This window comes from Cetorhinus maximus, chromosome 21 (assembly GCF_964194155.1).
Source record: "Cetorhinus maximus chromosome 21, sCetMax3.hap1.1, whole genome shotgun sequence".
NCBI classification, from domain to species: Eukaryota; Metazoa; Chordata; class Chondrichthyes; order Lamniformes; family Cetorhinidae; genus Cetorhinus; species Cetorhinus maximus.
Window position 1 is genome coordinate 13,184,368 of NC_135899.1, and position 16,786 is coordinate 13,201,153.

Below are 16,786 nucleotides of genomic sequence, written 5' to 3' on the forward strand. Positions count from 1 at the left end.
TACTCAGAGGGCACTGGGTACAGAAACACTTGTTCTGTACTCAGAGGGCACTGGGTACAGAAACACTCTTTCTGTACTCAGAGGGCACAGGGTACAGAAACACTCTTTCTGTACTCAGAGGGCACTGGGTACAGAAACACTCTTTCTGTACTCAGAGGGCACAGGGTACAGAAACACTCTTTCTGTACTCAGAGGGCACAGGGTACAGAAACTCTCTTTCTGTACTCAGAGGGCACTGGGTACAGAAACACTCGTTCTGTACTCAGAGGGCACTGGGTACAGAAACACTCTTTCTGTACTCAGAGGGCACTGGGTACAGAAACACTCTTTCTGTACTCAGAGGGCAAGGTGACACAGGTACACACATTTCATTATTATTTATGAAGTGGTGTAATTTTGTTAACTACACGATCTTGCCCAGTCCATTGAGCTAGTAGTAATAAATTCATTCAGCCACCAGCTGTAGGTCAGCCTGTCCTATTGACTCTGATCCCTTTCACTGGTCGTTCCAACCATTCATGCATTGCTGGCAATGTTAAAAACGAACAAACTGTGAGCTCTTATCCTCTACTGAACGACGGATATTTCGAACAATTTGGTAAATGTGGTGTCACCGAGGCTGAAAGAGTTCCATAGCTGCCATTCCCCTTTAAGATACAGTGCCGAGGCAATTTATTTTGGCCGTACTTTCAAATGCCTGTATCCACTTTTGAACTGTGTTCTCACGCACCATAAAAATATATCAAAAGTATTTTAGTAACAGCTTGGATCTGGCTTAAAGGCACATTGCCCCATAATTGGCTGCAGAACTATATTCCAACAATGGCTTGTAGCTAATGCTGAAGCACGCTTGAGTTCCAGATGCAAATGTAACCCCATTATTCAAGAAAGGAGGGAGACGGAAAGCAGGAAAGTATGGGTCAGTTAGTCTCACATCTGACACAGGGAAAATGCTAGCATCCATTATGAAGGAGTTAGAAGCAGGACATTTAGGAAATCATAATACAATCAAGTAGAGTCAGCATGATTTTGTGAAAAGGAAATCGTATTTGACAACCTTATTAGGGTTCTTTGAGGATGCAATAAACAGGGTGGATAAAGATGAATCAGTAGATGTAATGTATTTGGGTATCCGAAAGGCATTCAATAGGATGCCACATAAAAGCTTACTACAAAGAGAAAAGCTCATGGTATGGGGATGATATTTTAGCATGGATAGACATTGGCTAACAGAAAACCAAGAGCTGGGATAAGTGGGTCATTTTCTGCTTGGCAAACTGTAACTAGTGTGGTGCCACAGAGATCACTGCTGGGGCCTTAACTATTTATGCTCTATACTAATGACTTGGATGAAGGGACTGACAGTATTGTAGCCAAATTTGATGACAATACTAAGGTAGGTGGGAAAGTAAGATTTTTTTATTCATTCATGGGATGTGGGATTCACCGGCTGGGCCAGCATTTATTGCCCATCTGTGGTTGCCCTTGAGAAGGTGGTGGTGAACCGCTGCAGTCCATGCGGTGTAGGTAAACCCACAGTGCTATTAGGAAGGGAGTTCCAGGACCTTGAACCAGCAACAGTGGAGGAATGGCGATATATTTCCAAGTCAGGATGGTGAGTGACTTGGAGGGGAACTTCCAGGTAGTGGTGTTCCCATCTATCTGCTGCCCTTGTCCTTCTAGATGGTAGTGGTCGTGGGTTTGGAAGGTGCTGTCTATGGACCCTTTGTGAATTCCTGCAGTGCATTTTGTAGATGATACACACTGCTGCTACTGTGTGTCAGTGGTGGAGGGAGTGAATGCTTGTGGATGTGGTGCCAATCAAGCAGGCTGCTTTTTCCTGGGCAGTGTCAAGCTTCTTGAGTGTTGTGGGAACTGCACTCATCTAGTCAAATGGGGAGTATTGCATCACACTTCTGACTTGTGCCTTCTAGATGGTGGACAGGCTTTGGGGAGTCAGGAAGTTACTTGTCGCAGGATTCCTAGCCTCTGACCTGCTCTTGTAGCCGCAGTATTTATATGGCTTGTCCAGTTCAGTTTCTGGTCAATGGTGACCCCCAGGATGTTGATAGTGGGGGAATTAAGTGATGGTAATGCCATTGAATGTCAAGGGGCGATGGTTAGGTTCTCTCTTATTGGAGATGGTCATTGCCTGGCACTTGTGTGGCGCGAATGTTACTTGCCACTTATCAGCCCAAGCCTGGACATTGTCCAGGTCTGCTGCATTTGGACATGGACTGCTTCAGTATCTGAGGAGTCGCGAACGGTGCTGAAAATTGTGCAATCATCACCAAACGTCCCCACCTCTGACCTTATGATGGAAGGAAGGTCATTGATGAAGCAGCTGAAGATGGTTGGGCCTAGGACACTACCCTGTGGAACTCCTGCAGTGATGTCATGGAGCTGAGATGACTGACCTCCAACAACCACAACCATCTTCCTTTGTGCTAGGTATGACTCCAACCACTAGAGAATTCTCCCCCTGATTCTCAATGATTTCAGTTTTGCTCGGGCTCCTTGATGCCACACTCAGTCAAATATGGCCTTGATGTCAAGGGCAGTCACTCTCACCTCACCTTGGGATTTCAGCTCTTTTGTCCATGTTTGAACCAGGGCTGTAATAAGGTCATGAGCCGAGTGGCCCTGGAGGAACCTATTGTGGGCCTCAGCGAGCAGGTTATTGCTAATCAAGTGCCGCTTGATAGCACTGTTGATGACCCCTTCCAACACTTTACTGATGATCGAGAGTAGACTGATGGGGCAGTAATTGGCTGGGTTGGATTTGTCCTGCATTTTGTGTACAAGACATACCTGGGCAATTTTCCACATAGCCGGGTAGATGCCAGTATTGTAGCTGTACTAGAACAGCTTGGCTAGGGGCACAGCAAGTTCTGGAGCACAAGCCTTCAGTACTATTGCCAGAATATTGTCAGGGCCCATAGCCTTTGCCATTTCTTGATATCACGTGGAGTGAATTGGAGTGGCTGAAGACTGGCATCTGTGATGCTGGGGACCTCTGGAGAAGGCCAATATGGATCATCCACTTGGCACTTCTGGCTGAAGATTGTGGCAAATGCTTCAGCCTTATTTTTTCCACTGATGTGCTGGGCTCTTCCATCATTGAGGATGGAGATTTTTGTGGAGCCTCCTCCTCCAGTGAGTTGTTTAATTGTCCCCCACCATTCATGGTTGGATGTGGCAGGACTGCAGAGCTTAGATCTGATGTGTTGGTTGTGGGATTGCATAGCTCTGTCTATCACTTGCTGTTTATGCAGTTTGGCACGCAAGTAGTCCTGTGTTATAGCTTCACCAAGTTGACATCTCGTTTTTAGGTAAGCCTGGTGCTGCTCCTGGCATGCCCTCCTACACTCTTCACTGAACCAGGGTTGATTTCCTGGCTTGATGGTAATGGTAGAATGAGGGATATGCCGGGCCATGAGGTTATAGATTGTGTTTGTGTACAATTCTGCTGCTGATGGCCCACAGTGCCTCATGGATGCCCAGTCTTCAGTTGCTAGAGATGTTTGAAATCTATCCCATTTAGCACGGTGATAGTGCCACACAACACGATGCAGGGTATCCTCAATTGTGAAAGCGGGACTTCGTCTCCACAACGGCTGTGCGGTGGTCACTCCTACCGATACTGTCGTGGACAGATGCATCTGCAGTTGGCAGGTTGGTGAGGATGATGCCAAGTATGTTTTTCTCTCTTGTTGGTTCCCTCACCACTTGCCACAGACCCAATCTAGCAGCTATGTCCTTTAGAAGTCAGCTAGCTCAGTCTGTAATGGTGCTACCGAGCCACTCCTGGTGATGGACATTGAAGTCCCCCATCCAGAGTACATTTTGTGCCCTTGCCACCCTCAGTGTTTCCACTAAGTGGTCAACATGGAACAGCACTGATTCATCAGCTGAGGGAGGGCGGTACATGGTAATCAGCAGGAGGTTTCCTTGCCCATGTTTGACCTGATGCTATGAGACTTCATGGGGTCCAGAGTCGATGTTGAGGATTCCCAGGGCAACTCCCTCCTGACTGTATACCACTGTGCCGCTACCTCTGCTGGGCCTGTCCTACCAGTGAGACAGGACATACCCAGGGATGCTGTTGGTGGGAAATACAAAGGTATATAGATAGGCTAAGTGAGTGGACAAACATTTGGCAGATGGAGTATAATGAGGTTGTCCACTTTGAAAGGATGAATTAAAAAGCAGAATATTATTTAAGTGGACTGAGGCTGCAGAATGCTGCACTACTGAGGGATTTGGGTGTACTTGTACATGAATCACAAAGAGTTAGTGTGCAGGTACAGCAGGTAACTAGGAAAGCAAAATGGAGTATTCGTCTTTATTGCAAGGGAGATGGAGTATAAAAACACATAACTTTTGATTCAACGATATACAGGGCAACAAGAGCACTGTGTACAGTTCTGGTCTCCTTACTTATGGAGGGAAATTGGAAGCAGTTCAGAGAAGGTTCACTAGCTGATTCCTGGGATGAAGGTGTTGTCTTTTGATGAAAGGTTGAGCAGGCTGGACCTATACTCATCTGAGTGTAGAAGAATGAGAGATGACCTTATTGAAACATATAAGATTGTGAGGGGGCTCGACAGAGCGGATGCTGAGAGGATGTTTCCCCCTCACGGGGAGTGTAGAACTCGGGACACATTTAGAAAAAAATCTCCCATTTAGATGGAGAGGAGGGGGAATTTCTTCTCTCGCAGGTTAGTAAGTCTTTGGAATTCTCTTCCACAGAGAGCAGTGGAGGCTGGGTCATTGGATATGAGGCTGAGTTAGCTGGATTTCTGATCAACAAGACGGTAACGGGGGAAGCAGGGGGTTGGAGTTGAGGATGCAATCAGATCAACCATGATCCTATCAAATGGCGGAGCCAGCTTGAGGGGCCGAATGGACTACTCCTGCTCCTATTTCTTATGATCTTCTGATCAGCTCTGAAAGCTGTTCCATACCCGGGAGCCTCTCCTAAACTACCTCTCGTCCTGTTTGATGGAACAGAATCAAAATGTTTGCCATAGGGATTATCGAAATGCGGCGCTGACATTGATTAAAAAGAGTCGACAGAGTTAATAGAAATAACTATTTCCTCTTTTGGGGGGGTGGGAGGTGGGGAATCCAGAAAAAGGAAGCGTAACCTTAAAATTGGGGCCAGGCTGTTCAGCGGTGACGTCAGGAAGCACTTCATAAGGGATAGTGGAAATCTGGAATTTCTCCCCATATAAAGCTGTCAAGGATGGGGAGAAGATTAAGATTGAAGACTTCTGTTGGGAAAAGCTTTTGAGGGATATGGAACCAAGGCAGGTAGAAGAAGTTGAGATATGGATTGCCCGAGACCTAAGTAAAAGGGTGGAATGTGCCCCAGCAGTGGAACCACCTTGGCCTGCTCCTACATTCCTATCTGATGGAAGGTTTCACCCTCTCTGATCCAAATTTTCTTGCCATTCCCCTTGTTCATCAATCCTCAACCCTACTAGTCATTCCACGAACATTCCTCTGTTTTCCCTCCTGAGCTCTCAATGCCTCCTTCTGTGCTCTTTTCCACCTCCCGTCAACTGCCCCTTTCTCCAGCCCTGCTGATATTCTTCCATTGGGGGTTTGGGGAGCATGCCTGACTCTTGGATCCTGGTGGTCAACTCTGTGTAAAGCACGGCCTGGTGTGGCTCAGGATCCCCACGCTGGTACGGCAGCCTCTCCGCATTTGCTGCGGAAGGAGATAGTGGGCTGAGAAGGTGCAGGATTCACTGGCCCCAGTTTTCTCTATTCGGCCAGCTGAGCTTTTCATCTCTGTTCGCCTTTTCCAATGCCCCTCCTAACAGTCAACCTCCAGAGGTCATGGAGATCCGCAACGATCCCTCAGTTGTCAGTGTCAAGGTCCGCCATCTTCAAATCTCGCTTGCAGGTGTCCTTGTAGTGGAGGAATGGATGCCCAGAGGCCGTGACCTAGTGACCGGTTCACCGTACAGAAGGTTATTGGGTACACAGCCATCACCCATGCGATTAGCGGAGGGGTCGTTGTCTTAGCAATGGGCATATGTGCACTCCAGGCCTCAGAGTTGGTGAACTTGTCCTGCCAAGAGATGCCGAGCTTATGTCTAACACAGTGAAGTTGGGAAAATGTTCAGCCTTTTGTCCTGCCAAGCACATGATGTGCCAAGGCTCATCACTCTAGAGGAGTGCACTGAGGAAGCAGGATTGCTGGATTTGCAGTTTGGTGCTCTCAATCAGGTTGCTGTTGTTCCACACTCTCTTACTCAGCTTGGACGTAACAGCTGCAGCTTTTGCAATGTTGTGTTGATTTCGACAGCAAGTGACAGACCGCTGGTGATTGTGGAGACTAGGTACGTGAAGCTGTCAACAACTCACAACATCCATGGATCAATATTGTCAGTGATGGACTCTATGAGTCAGTATCTGTCAGTGATGGACGCCATGAGTCTGTTTCTCTCAGTGATCAACTCTAAGGATCAGTGTCTTTCAGTGATGGACTCTATGGATCAGTGTCTCTCAGTGACGAACACTATGGTTCAATATTGTCAGTGATGGACTCTATGGGTCAGTGTCCCACAGTGATGGACTCTATGGGTCAGTGTCTGCATGTGCAGGCTTTTTACACTTGCCCTCCTCCCACCCCCGGCCCTGCAGTGGAGTTGTGGATTATCAGATCATTAAATGGCGGAGCAGACTCGATGAGCCGAATGGCCTACTTCTGCTCCTATGTCTTATGATCTTATGTCTCAGTGATGGACTCTATGGGTCAGTGTCTCTCAGTGACTTACTCTATGGGTCAGTGTCTGTCAGTGATGGACTCTATAGATCAGTGTCTCTCAATGATGGACTCGGTGTCAGTGTCTCTCAGTGGTGGACACTATGGGTTAGTGTCTCTCAATAATGGAATCATGTGTCAGTGTCTCTCAGTGATGGAATCTATGGGTCAGTGTGTCTCAGTGACGGACTCTATGGGTCAGTGTCTCTCAGTGACGGATTCTATAGGTCAGTGTCTCTCAGTGACGGACTCTATGGGTTCAGTGTCTCTCAGTGATGGACTCTGTGGGTTCAGTGTCTCTCAGTGACGGACTCTATGGGTTCAGTGTCTCTCAGTGACGGATTCTATAGGTCAGTGTCTCTCAGTGATGGACTCTATGGGTCAGTGTGTCTCAGTGACAGACTCTATGGGTCAGTGTGTCTCAGTGACAGACTCTATGGGTCATTGTGTCTCAGTGACGGACTCTATGGGTCATTGTGTCTCAGTGACGGACTCTATGGGTCAGTGTGTCTCAGTGACAGACTCTATGGGTCAGTGTGTCTCAGTGACAGGCTCTATGGGTCATTGTGTCTCAGTGACAGGCTCTATGGGTCATTGTGTCTCAGTGACGGACTCTATGGGCCAGTGTGTCTCAGTGACGGACTCTATGGGCCAGTGTGTCTCAGTGACGGACTCTATGGGCCAGTGTGTCTCAGTGACGGACTCTATGGGCCAGTGTGTCTCAGTGACGGACTCTATGGGCCAGTGTGTCTCAGTGACAGGCTCTATGGGTCATTGTGTCTCAGTGACAGACTCTATGGGTCATTGTGTCTCAGTGATGGACTCTATGGGTCACTGTGTCTCAGTGACAGGCTCTATGGGTCATTGTGTCTCAGTGACAGACTCTATGGGTCATTGTGTCTCAGTGACAGACTCTATGGGCCAGTGTGTCTCAGTGACGGACTCTATGGGCCAGTGTGTCTCAGTGACGGACTCTATGGGTCAGTGTGTCTCAGTGACGGACTCTATGGGCCAGTGTGTCTCAGTGACGGACTCTATGGGTCAGTGTCTCTCAGTGATGGACTCTATGGGTCAGTGTCTCTCAATTATGGACTCTGTGGGTCAGTGTCTGTCAGTAACAAGCTCCATTGGTCAGTGTCTCTCACTGATGGACTGTATGGGTCATTGTCTGCTCTGGAGTACTGCTTTGGGCTACATTAGAGTGCTTCAGTTGGAGTTTATTGAGAAAGGGACTTTTAAGGGTTAATTCCTGTCTAAAGTCTAATCTTTCTTTAATTTAACAACTAACTAAAAGTTACACTTTGGTTTAGGAGAAAGTTGAGTTTTAGTACAGCTTTAAAACAGGGGTTATACAGGCTCTGCCTACAGCTGCCACTAGTAAATTAGTTAACTGGCTTAAACAGGTTTTCAGAAACTAGATTCAGAAAGCATAAAAGAAAGCCAGCTACAGTGCTACTTTAGTCTGCACTGGAGTACTGCTTTGGGCTGCATTAGGGTGCTTTGGTTGGAGTTTGGTGAGAAAGGGAGTTTGCTGAAGAGGGAAGGAGGTGATCCTTTCATTTTCTACCTTTCCTTAGTAAGGAGAGCGGCAGCCTTGGTAAGTAGGACCTGGTGAGTTTTTCTTCTGTCCTTGATATTCTCTAAACAAGAGGAAGTAAAAATAAAGGGAGTAATTTAAGGGTAAGTCGTGGCAGGGCAGATCGGCCAAGCGGAATGCTCCTCCTGTGTGATGTGGGAAGTCAGGGACACGTCCAGTGTCCAGGGCGACCATGTGTGCAGGAAGTGTCTCCAGCTGCAGCTACTTGAAATCCACTTTTCAGAGCTGGAGCTGCGCTTGGAGTTACTATGGAGCATCCGCAAGGATGAGATCTTCTTGGATAGCATGTGCAATGAGATGATCACAGCGCACATAAAGAGTGCACAGGCAGAAAGGGAAACAGAGTAAAAGCACTAGGCAGGTAGTGCAGGAGTCCCGTGGGTCCATCTCCCTCTCTAATAGATTTTCTGTTTTGGATGTTGCTGGGGGAGATGGTTTCTCAGGGGAGTGCAGCAAGTTCTGAGTCCGTGGCACAATGGGTGACTCAGCTGCACGGGTTGGGGGGGGTGTGGGGGAAGGAGAAAAAGAGTGGGAGAGCAATAGCGATAGGGGATTCTATCATAAGGGGGACGTATAAGTGTTTCTGCAGCCACAGATGTGACACCAGGATGGTATGTTGCCTCCCTGGTGCCAGGGTAAAGGATATCACTGAGCGGCTGCAGAACATTCTGAAGGGGGAGAGTGAACAGCCAGAGTTTGTGGTCCATATCGGTACAAACAACATAGGTAAAAAGAGGGATGAGGTCCTGAAAGCAGAATATAGGGAGCTAGGAAATAAATTAAAAAGCAGGACCCCAAAGGTAGCAATCTCAGGATTATTCCCAGTGCCACATGCTAGCAAGATCTGGAATAGGAGAATAGACCAGATGAATGCATGGTTGGAGGGATGGTGTAGGAGGGATTTAGACTCCTGCGGCATTGGGACCAATTCTGGGTAAGATGGGACCTTTTGAAGCTGGAAGGGTTGCATCCCAGCAGGACTGGGACCAATATCCTTGCAGGGATATTCACTAATACTAAGTGAGAGGGTTTAAACTAGATTGGCAGGGAGATGGGAACCTGAGCAGGGAGACACAAGACAGGGAAACAAAGATAGGAATGAAAGACAGGAAAGTAGAAAGCAAAAGTGGAAGGCAGAGGAAACAAGGGCTAGCGAAAAATAGGGCCATAATACAAAAAAAGTGTAAAAATGTTAAAAGGACAAGTCTAAAGGCACTGTATCTGAATGCACGGAGAATTCACAATAAGGTAGGCGAATTAACAGCACAAATAGATGTAAACGGGTTCTACATGATTGCGCTTACGGAGACATGGCTGCAGGGTGACCAAGGCTGGGAACTGAATATCCAAGGGTACTCGATATTTATGAAGGACATGCAAAAAGGAAAAGGAGACGGCATGGCGTTGTTAGTTCAGGATGAAATCAGTGCGATAGCGAGAGGGGATATTGGCTCAGAAAATCTAGAATCACTCTGGTTGGAGCTAAGAAGCAACAAGGGGCGGAAAACATTAGTGGGGGTTGTCTATAGGCCTCAAACAGTAGTGATACAGTAGGGGTCGGCATTAAACAGAAAATTAGAAATGCATGTAATAAAGACGCTACAGCAATCCTGGGTGATTTTAACCTACATATAGACTGGGCAAACCAAATGAACTCTTGGTGAATGAATTCCTGGAGTGTATACGAGATGGTTTTTTCAGACCAGAATGTCGAGGAACCAACGAGGGAACAGGCTATCCTGGATCTGGTATTGTGCAATGAGAAGGGTTTAATTAATAATCTTCTTGTTCGCAGTCTTTTAGGGAACAGTGACCATAACATGATAGAATTCTTCATTAGGATGTAAAGAGAAGTAGTCCAATCTGAAACTAGTGTCCTAAATCTTAAAGGAAACTACGAAGGTATGAAGCATGAGTTGACTAAGATAGATTGGGGAACTTCATTAAAAGGCATGACAGTGGATAGGCAATGGCTAATATTTAAGGAATGAATATATGCATTGCAGCAATACATTCCTTCCTGGTGCAAAAACACAACAGGAAAAGCACCCCAACCATGGCTGACAAAAGAAATGAAGGATAGTATTAGATCCAAAGAGGAGTCATATAAAGTTGTTAGAAAAAGTAGCAAGCCTGAGGATTGGGGACAGTTTAGAATTCAGCAAAGGAGGACCAAGAGATTGATTAAGAGGGAACAAATAGAGAAAAAGATTAGCGAAGAAAAATGTAGGTCCCTTACAGTCCGAAACGGGAGAATTTATAATATAGAACAACAATATGACAGAGCAATTAAACAACTACTTTAGTTCTGTCTTCACGGAGGAAGACACAAATAACTTCCCAGAAATACTAGGGAATCGAGGGTCAAGTGAGGAGGAGGAATTGAAGGAAATTAGTATTACTAAAACAATAGTGCCAGAGAAATTAATGGGACTGAAAGCCAATAAATCCCCAGGGCCCAATAATCTACATCCCAGGGTGCTAGAGGAGGTGGCCATGGAAATAGTGATGCATTGGTTGTCAACCTCCAAAGTTCAGAAGATTCTGGAATAGTCCCAGGATGGCAAATGTAGCCCCACTATTTAAAAAAGGATGGAAGGAGAAAACAGGGAATTACAGACCAATTAGCCTAAAATCAATAGTGGGGAAAATGCTGGTGTCTAATATAAAGGGTGTGATAACAGGACACTTGGAAAATATCAACAGAATTAGACAAGGTCAACATGGATTTATGAAAGGGAAATCATGTTTGACAAAACCTACTGATGTTTTTTGAGGATGTAACTCGTAGAATAGATAAGGGAGAACCAGTGGATGTGGTGTACTTGGATTTTCAGAAAGCTTTTGATAAAGTCTCACATAAGAGGTTAGTGTGTAAAATTAAAGCACATAGGATTGGGGGTAATATATTGGCATGGATTGAGTATTGGTTATCAGATAGGAACCAGAGAGTAGGAATAAATGGGTCTTTCTCAGAGTGGCAGGCGGTGACTGGTGGGGTACCACAGGGATCAGTGCTTGGGCCCCAGCTATTCACAATATACATCAATGATTTGGATGAGTGAACCAAATGTAATATTTCCAAGTTTGCTGACGACACGAAACTTAGTGGGAATGTGAGCGATGAGGAGGGCGTTAAGAGGCTTCAAGGCAATTTAGACAGGTTGAGTGAGTAGGCGGGCAAATACATAGCAGATGCATGTGTGAAGTTATCCACTTTGGTAGGAAAAACAGAATGGCAGAGTATAATTTAAATGGTGATAGATTGGGAAATGTTGATGTACAAAAGGACTTGGGTGTCCTTGTGCACCAATCACTGAAAGCAAGCATGAAGGTGCAGCAAGCAGTTAAGAAGACAAATGGTATGTGGCCTTCATTGTGAGAGGACATGAGTACAGGAGCAAGGATGCAGCTTTACAGGGTCTTGTTTGGACCACACCTGGAGTATTGAGTGCAGTTTTGGTCTCCTTACCTAAGAAAGGATATACTTGCCATAGAGGCAGTGCAGTGAAGGCTCACCAGACTGATTCCTGGGATGGCAGGATTGTCGTATGAGGAGAGATTGAGCCAACTATGCCTGTATTCACTGGAGTTTAGAAGAATGAGAGGGGATCTCATTGAAACATATAAAATTCTGACAGGGCTGGACAGACTGGATGCAGGGATGATATTTCCTCTGGCTGAAGGGGTCTAGAACAAGGGGTCACAGTCTCAGGATACGGGGTAGACCATTTGGGACTGAGATGAGGAGAAACATCTTCACTCAGAGGGTGGTGAACCTGTGGAATTCTCTACCACAGAAGGCTGTGGAGGGCAAGTCACTGAATATATTTAAGAAGGAAATAGATAGATTTCTGAACTTTAAAGGCATCAAGGGGTACGAGGAGAATGCGGGAGTCCGACATTGAGATAAAGGATCAGCCATGATGATACTGAATGACCGAGCAGACTCAAAGGGCCGAATGACCCACTCCTGCTCCTATTTTCTATGTTTCTATGTGATGGATTCTATGGGTGTCTGTCAGTATGAACTCTATGGGTCATTGTCCATCAGTGATGGACCCTATGGGTTAGTCACTCTCAGTGATGGACTCTATGGGTCATGTCTCTCAATGAGGGACTCTATGGGAAAAACTTTTCCCCCATTGGAGGGGAAGAGCAGGAGTGGGGGCAAGCAGGCGGGCTCCTGATCAGTGCCCTCCATCAGGGGCGCACCGCCATTTTACATGGGCGGGCCAATTAAGTCTGCCAGGAAGCGCTATGCGCTACCTGTGTGGGCGGCAGGGATTCCCTCAGCGCTCTTTCACGCATTCGCCTCAGTGCTGCCCCAGGGAGATCGGCTCCATTTTGAAACTTTTAATGAAGGAGTTTAAAAATTTTCCTTGCCATGCCCCCTCATGTGACGGTGGTTGGGACATGTCCATAACTTTTATTGCAACCTTTCATTAAAATTTAAAAACCCTCATGAAGCCTCATCCCGCCACTGGATGAGGTGTCATGTTTTTTCACAGGCCCACCTGGGCTCCCAGCCTGCCCGCCAACCTTAAGGTTGGATGGGCAGGTCCAATAATGAGCTGAATTGGTTTCTTAATGGCCTTAACAGGCTGTTGACAGGTCGGCGGGCGCACAGCTGACTCAGCTGCACGCCTGCCAACCTGAAAATGGAAATGACACAGGGTGACGTCGGGAGTTCTACCCAACATCACCCCCGCGTCAGCGTGCGGGTTCCCCCTGCCCCCACACACCGACGGAAAGATTCTGCCCTGTGTTAGTCTCTCTCAGCGATGAACTCTATGGGTCAGTGTCTGTCAGTGATGGACTCTATGAATTAGTCTCTCTCAGCGATGAACTCTATGGGTCACTGTCTGTCAGTGATGGGCTGTATGGATTAGTCTCTCTCAGCGATAAACTCTATGGGTCAGTGTCTGTCAGTGATGGGCTGTATGTGTTAGTCTCTCTCAGTGATGAACTCTATGGGTCAGTGTCTGTCAGTGATGGACTCCATGAATTAGTCTCTCTCAGCGATGAACTCTATGGGTCAGTGTCTCTCAGCGATGGACTCTATGGGTCAGCATCTCTCAGTGGTGGGCTCTATGGGTCAGTGTCTGTCAGTGATTGAGTCTATGGGTCACTATCTCTCTGTACACTTAAGTACCTGTTATAATGGACCATAATGGTGAGTAGTTGCTTTTTTAGACTTAGTAGTAAGTACAGTATTAGTGGTGGCCTCCAGGGATAATGAGTACCACTCAATAATGGTCCTTAGCAGTTAATTGTGGTGTATTTTCCAGTCTTTGTGTTTTACAGCCCATAATATACAAAGAAGCAATAGAGTGATTGACTACCTGATACAAAACTGCTGGAACCCATATCGAACAAACTAGATTAATCACCCACGCCTGAATTCACATCAAGTGAGGTTTTCAATGTTGCAGGAATTGCCGCTTGTTGTGCTGCACAAACAGACTGACCTGCACACAGGTGGGCACATACATATGACCCTGCAACTGTATTTGTAGCTATCCAAGCATGCAGATACAGATGTACCCATGCCCACAAACATATACACCTACGTGTACATATTCAGACCCGCAGATACAATTTCTCTCACACAGGCACACGTGTAAACACCAGTAGCTTGGAGTAACACTTAAAGCCATTAAAATATAATTTACTGAAGGCAAAGAGGAAAACAAATAGAGTAAAACCCCCGATGTTCTGACCTATCATGATCTGCACTCCGGAAACGGGGCAGGATATGCCGGAAGCTGCTGGTCCGATCCAGTTTGGGCTGACTTTTGGTTCGCTTGATTGAACCTTTTAACCTTCGGCTCAGAAATCCCTGCTGAGAAAGGAAATGAAGAGAAGAATTCAGAAGCAGATAGAATAACGTTGAATCTACTCCACACTGACACGGGCATTTCCTCAACTGATTTCAGCTGCCGTTTATACTCCACACTTTTCCTTCTCCCACTTTAATTAGCTCTTCCCGCTGTCAAATAGAAAGATTCATGAGAATGGTTCCGGAGATGAGGAACTTCAGTAATGCAGATAGATTGGAGAAGTTGGGACTGTTTCCCTTGGAGAAGAGGAGGTTGAGAGGAGATTTGAAGGAGGCGTTCAAAACCATGAGCGGTCTGGACAGAACAGATTGGGAGAAACTGCTCCCCACTGTTGGAAGGATCGAGATGGAGAGGGCAGGGATTTAGGATAATTGGCCTAAGGTGCAATGGCGACATGAGGAGAAAATTTTTTCACCCAGCAAGTGGTTAGGGTCTGGAAATGCGCGACCTGAGTGTGAGGTGGAGCAAGTTCAATCAAGGCATTATTCAAGAGGGAATTGGATCATTATCTGAAAAGGAAGAATGTGCAGGCTTACGGGGAGAAGGCACTTGGTGAATTGCTCATTTGGAGAGCGGGCACTGACAAAGGGCTGAATGGCCTCCTGCTGCACTGTAACAATTCTGTGATTTCCACCCCCTTCATGATAGTTACGAGGTGGGGGGGGTGGGGGTTGATATCCCCCATACACACTGGCCAGCGGAAAAGGAGTTAAAACTCGCCCTTGGAATGGCTGCACGGAGTTACGCAGCCAGGTGCTACTTGAGATGCCTGCTCGCACACATTAAAGAAGCTACAGAGTATTTTGGCGGGCAACACTTCATTTAATATCCTCTCCCGATAGTGACAGCTGCCTGTCTACAACTCTCCCTACCTTTTAAATGCTCCTTAAAACCTACCTCTTCAGCCAAGTTTTTGGTCACCTCTCTTAATACTTTTTTAAAATCTTTCATGGGACATGGGTGTCACTGGCAAGGCCAGCAGTAGTTGCTGGAACAGAGTGGCTTGCTTGGCTATTTTAGCGAGCAGTGAAGGGTCAACCACATTGCTATGAGTCTGGAGTCACATGTAGGCCAGACCAAGTAAAGATGACAGATTTCCTTTCCTAAAGGGCATTAGTGAACCAGATGGGTTTTTACAATGATTGCTTCATATTTCAGAATCATTAATTGAATTTAAATTCTACCAGCTGACATTGCAGGATTTGAACCCAAGTGCCCAGAGAATCAGCTATTGGATTGCTGGTCCAGTAACATTACCACTAGACCACTGTCTCCCCGCCTTACACAGCCCCTCCATATCTCCTTATGTGGTTCAGTGTCAAATTATGCTTGACAAATTTTGCTTGACAACACTCCTATGAAGCCCCTTGGGATGTTTTACTCTTTTAAAAGGTGCTAGAGAAAGACAGAAACAAAAACACCTGGAAAAACTCAGCAGGTCTGACAGCATCTGCGGAGAGGGAGACAGTTGCTCGGGGGTCGTGTGACTATGCATGGCCGTTCTTAGTTGGTGGAGCGATTTGTCTGGTTAATTCTGATAACGAATGAGACTCCTCCACGCTAAATAGTTACGCGACCCCCCGAGCGACTGTATTCCTCTCCGCAGATGCTGTCAGACCGGCTGAGTTTTTCCAGGTGTTTTTGTTTTTGTTTCAGATTTCCAGCATCCGCAGTATTTTGCTTTTATCTATAGAAAGTCAAGTTGCTGTTGTTGCTTCTGAAAAATAGCAAAACATGTCTCAACTCCCACGGATTAGTTATTGCTGGCTATAGAGTTAAAATTAAGGGCCTTTAAAAAAAATAGCAGAGGCCTTTTATACAACCATCCTATACGGTTGCCTTGTATAAATATCAGGGGGCAACATACACACTCCGCCCAGGTGAAAGAGCGGCTTATTTACACTTCTTCCAATTCAGTACGCTGTATTCCCTGCTCTGCTCTACACTAGGGAGTTCAAATGCAGATAGGGCGATTGCTTTGCTGAACACCTCTGTTCAGTCTGCAAGTCTGACCCCAAGCTTCTGACCCCTTGCCATTTTAATTCTCCCTCCCACTCTCACTCTGACCTCTCTGTCCTCGGCCTCCTACACAGCCCCACTGCGGCTCAACGCAAGCTGGGGGGGTGGGGAACAGCACCCTCGTCTTTCCATTAGGCACTTTGCAGCCTTTCAGCTTCAAAGCTGAGTTCACCAGCCATCGCTTAACTACCGCTTCCATTTTCAGGGGGGCAGCAGGTGCAGGTCCTGCTGTAACCATTGACAACATCACGAAGACAGATCATCTGATCAAAAGTATACCTGGCTATAGGACTTTTTTTTATTCGTTGGTGGGATGTGGGCATCGCTGGCTGGGCCAGCATTTGTTGACCACCCTCCTGAGAAGGTGGGGGTGAGCTGCCTACTTGAACCGCTGCAGCCCATGTGGGTTAGGCACACCCACAGCGCTGTTAGGGAGGGGGTTCCAGGATTTTGACCAGCGACTTTGTTTTTGATCTTTTCTTTTTTTTGCTCATGCCCCATTTATTGCCCATCCCTAATTGCCCTTGTTTAAAAAGCATTTTTAAGAGT

The 16,786-nt window shown here is 46.5% G+C and overlaps 1 protein-coding gene across 2 annotated transcripts in view; it reads right to left on the reverse strand.

Moving 5' to 3' along the window:
• Positions 1-16,786, reverse strand: part of LOC144695689 (ras/Rap GTPase-activating protein SynGAP-like) — a 492,301-nt gene that overhangs the window by 103,413 nt on the left and 372,102 nt on the right. For both annotated transcript variants that reach the window (XM_078566635.1, XM_078566630.1), the window contains one exon: positions 14,099-14,220. In XM_078566635.1, the coding sequence (XP_078422761.1) occupies positions 14,099-14,220 (122 nt within the window). The remainder of the gene's footprint in view (positions 1-14,098; positions 14,221-16,786) is intronic.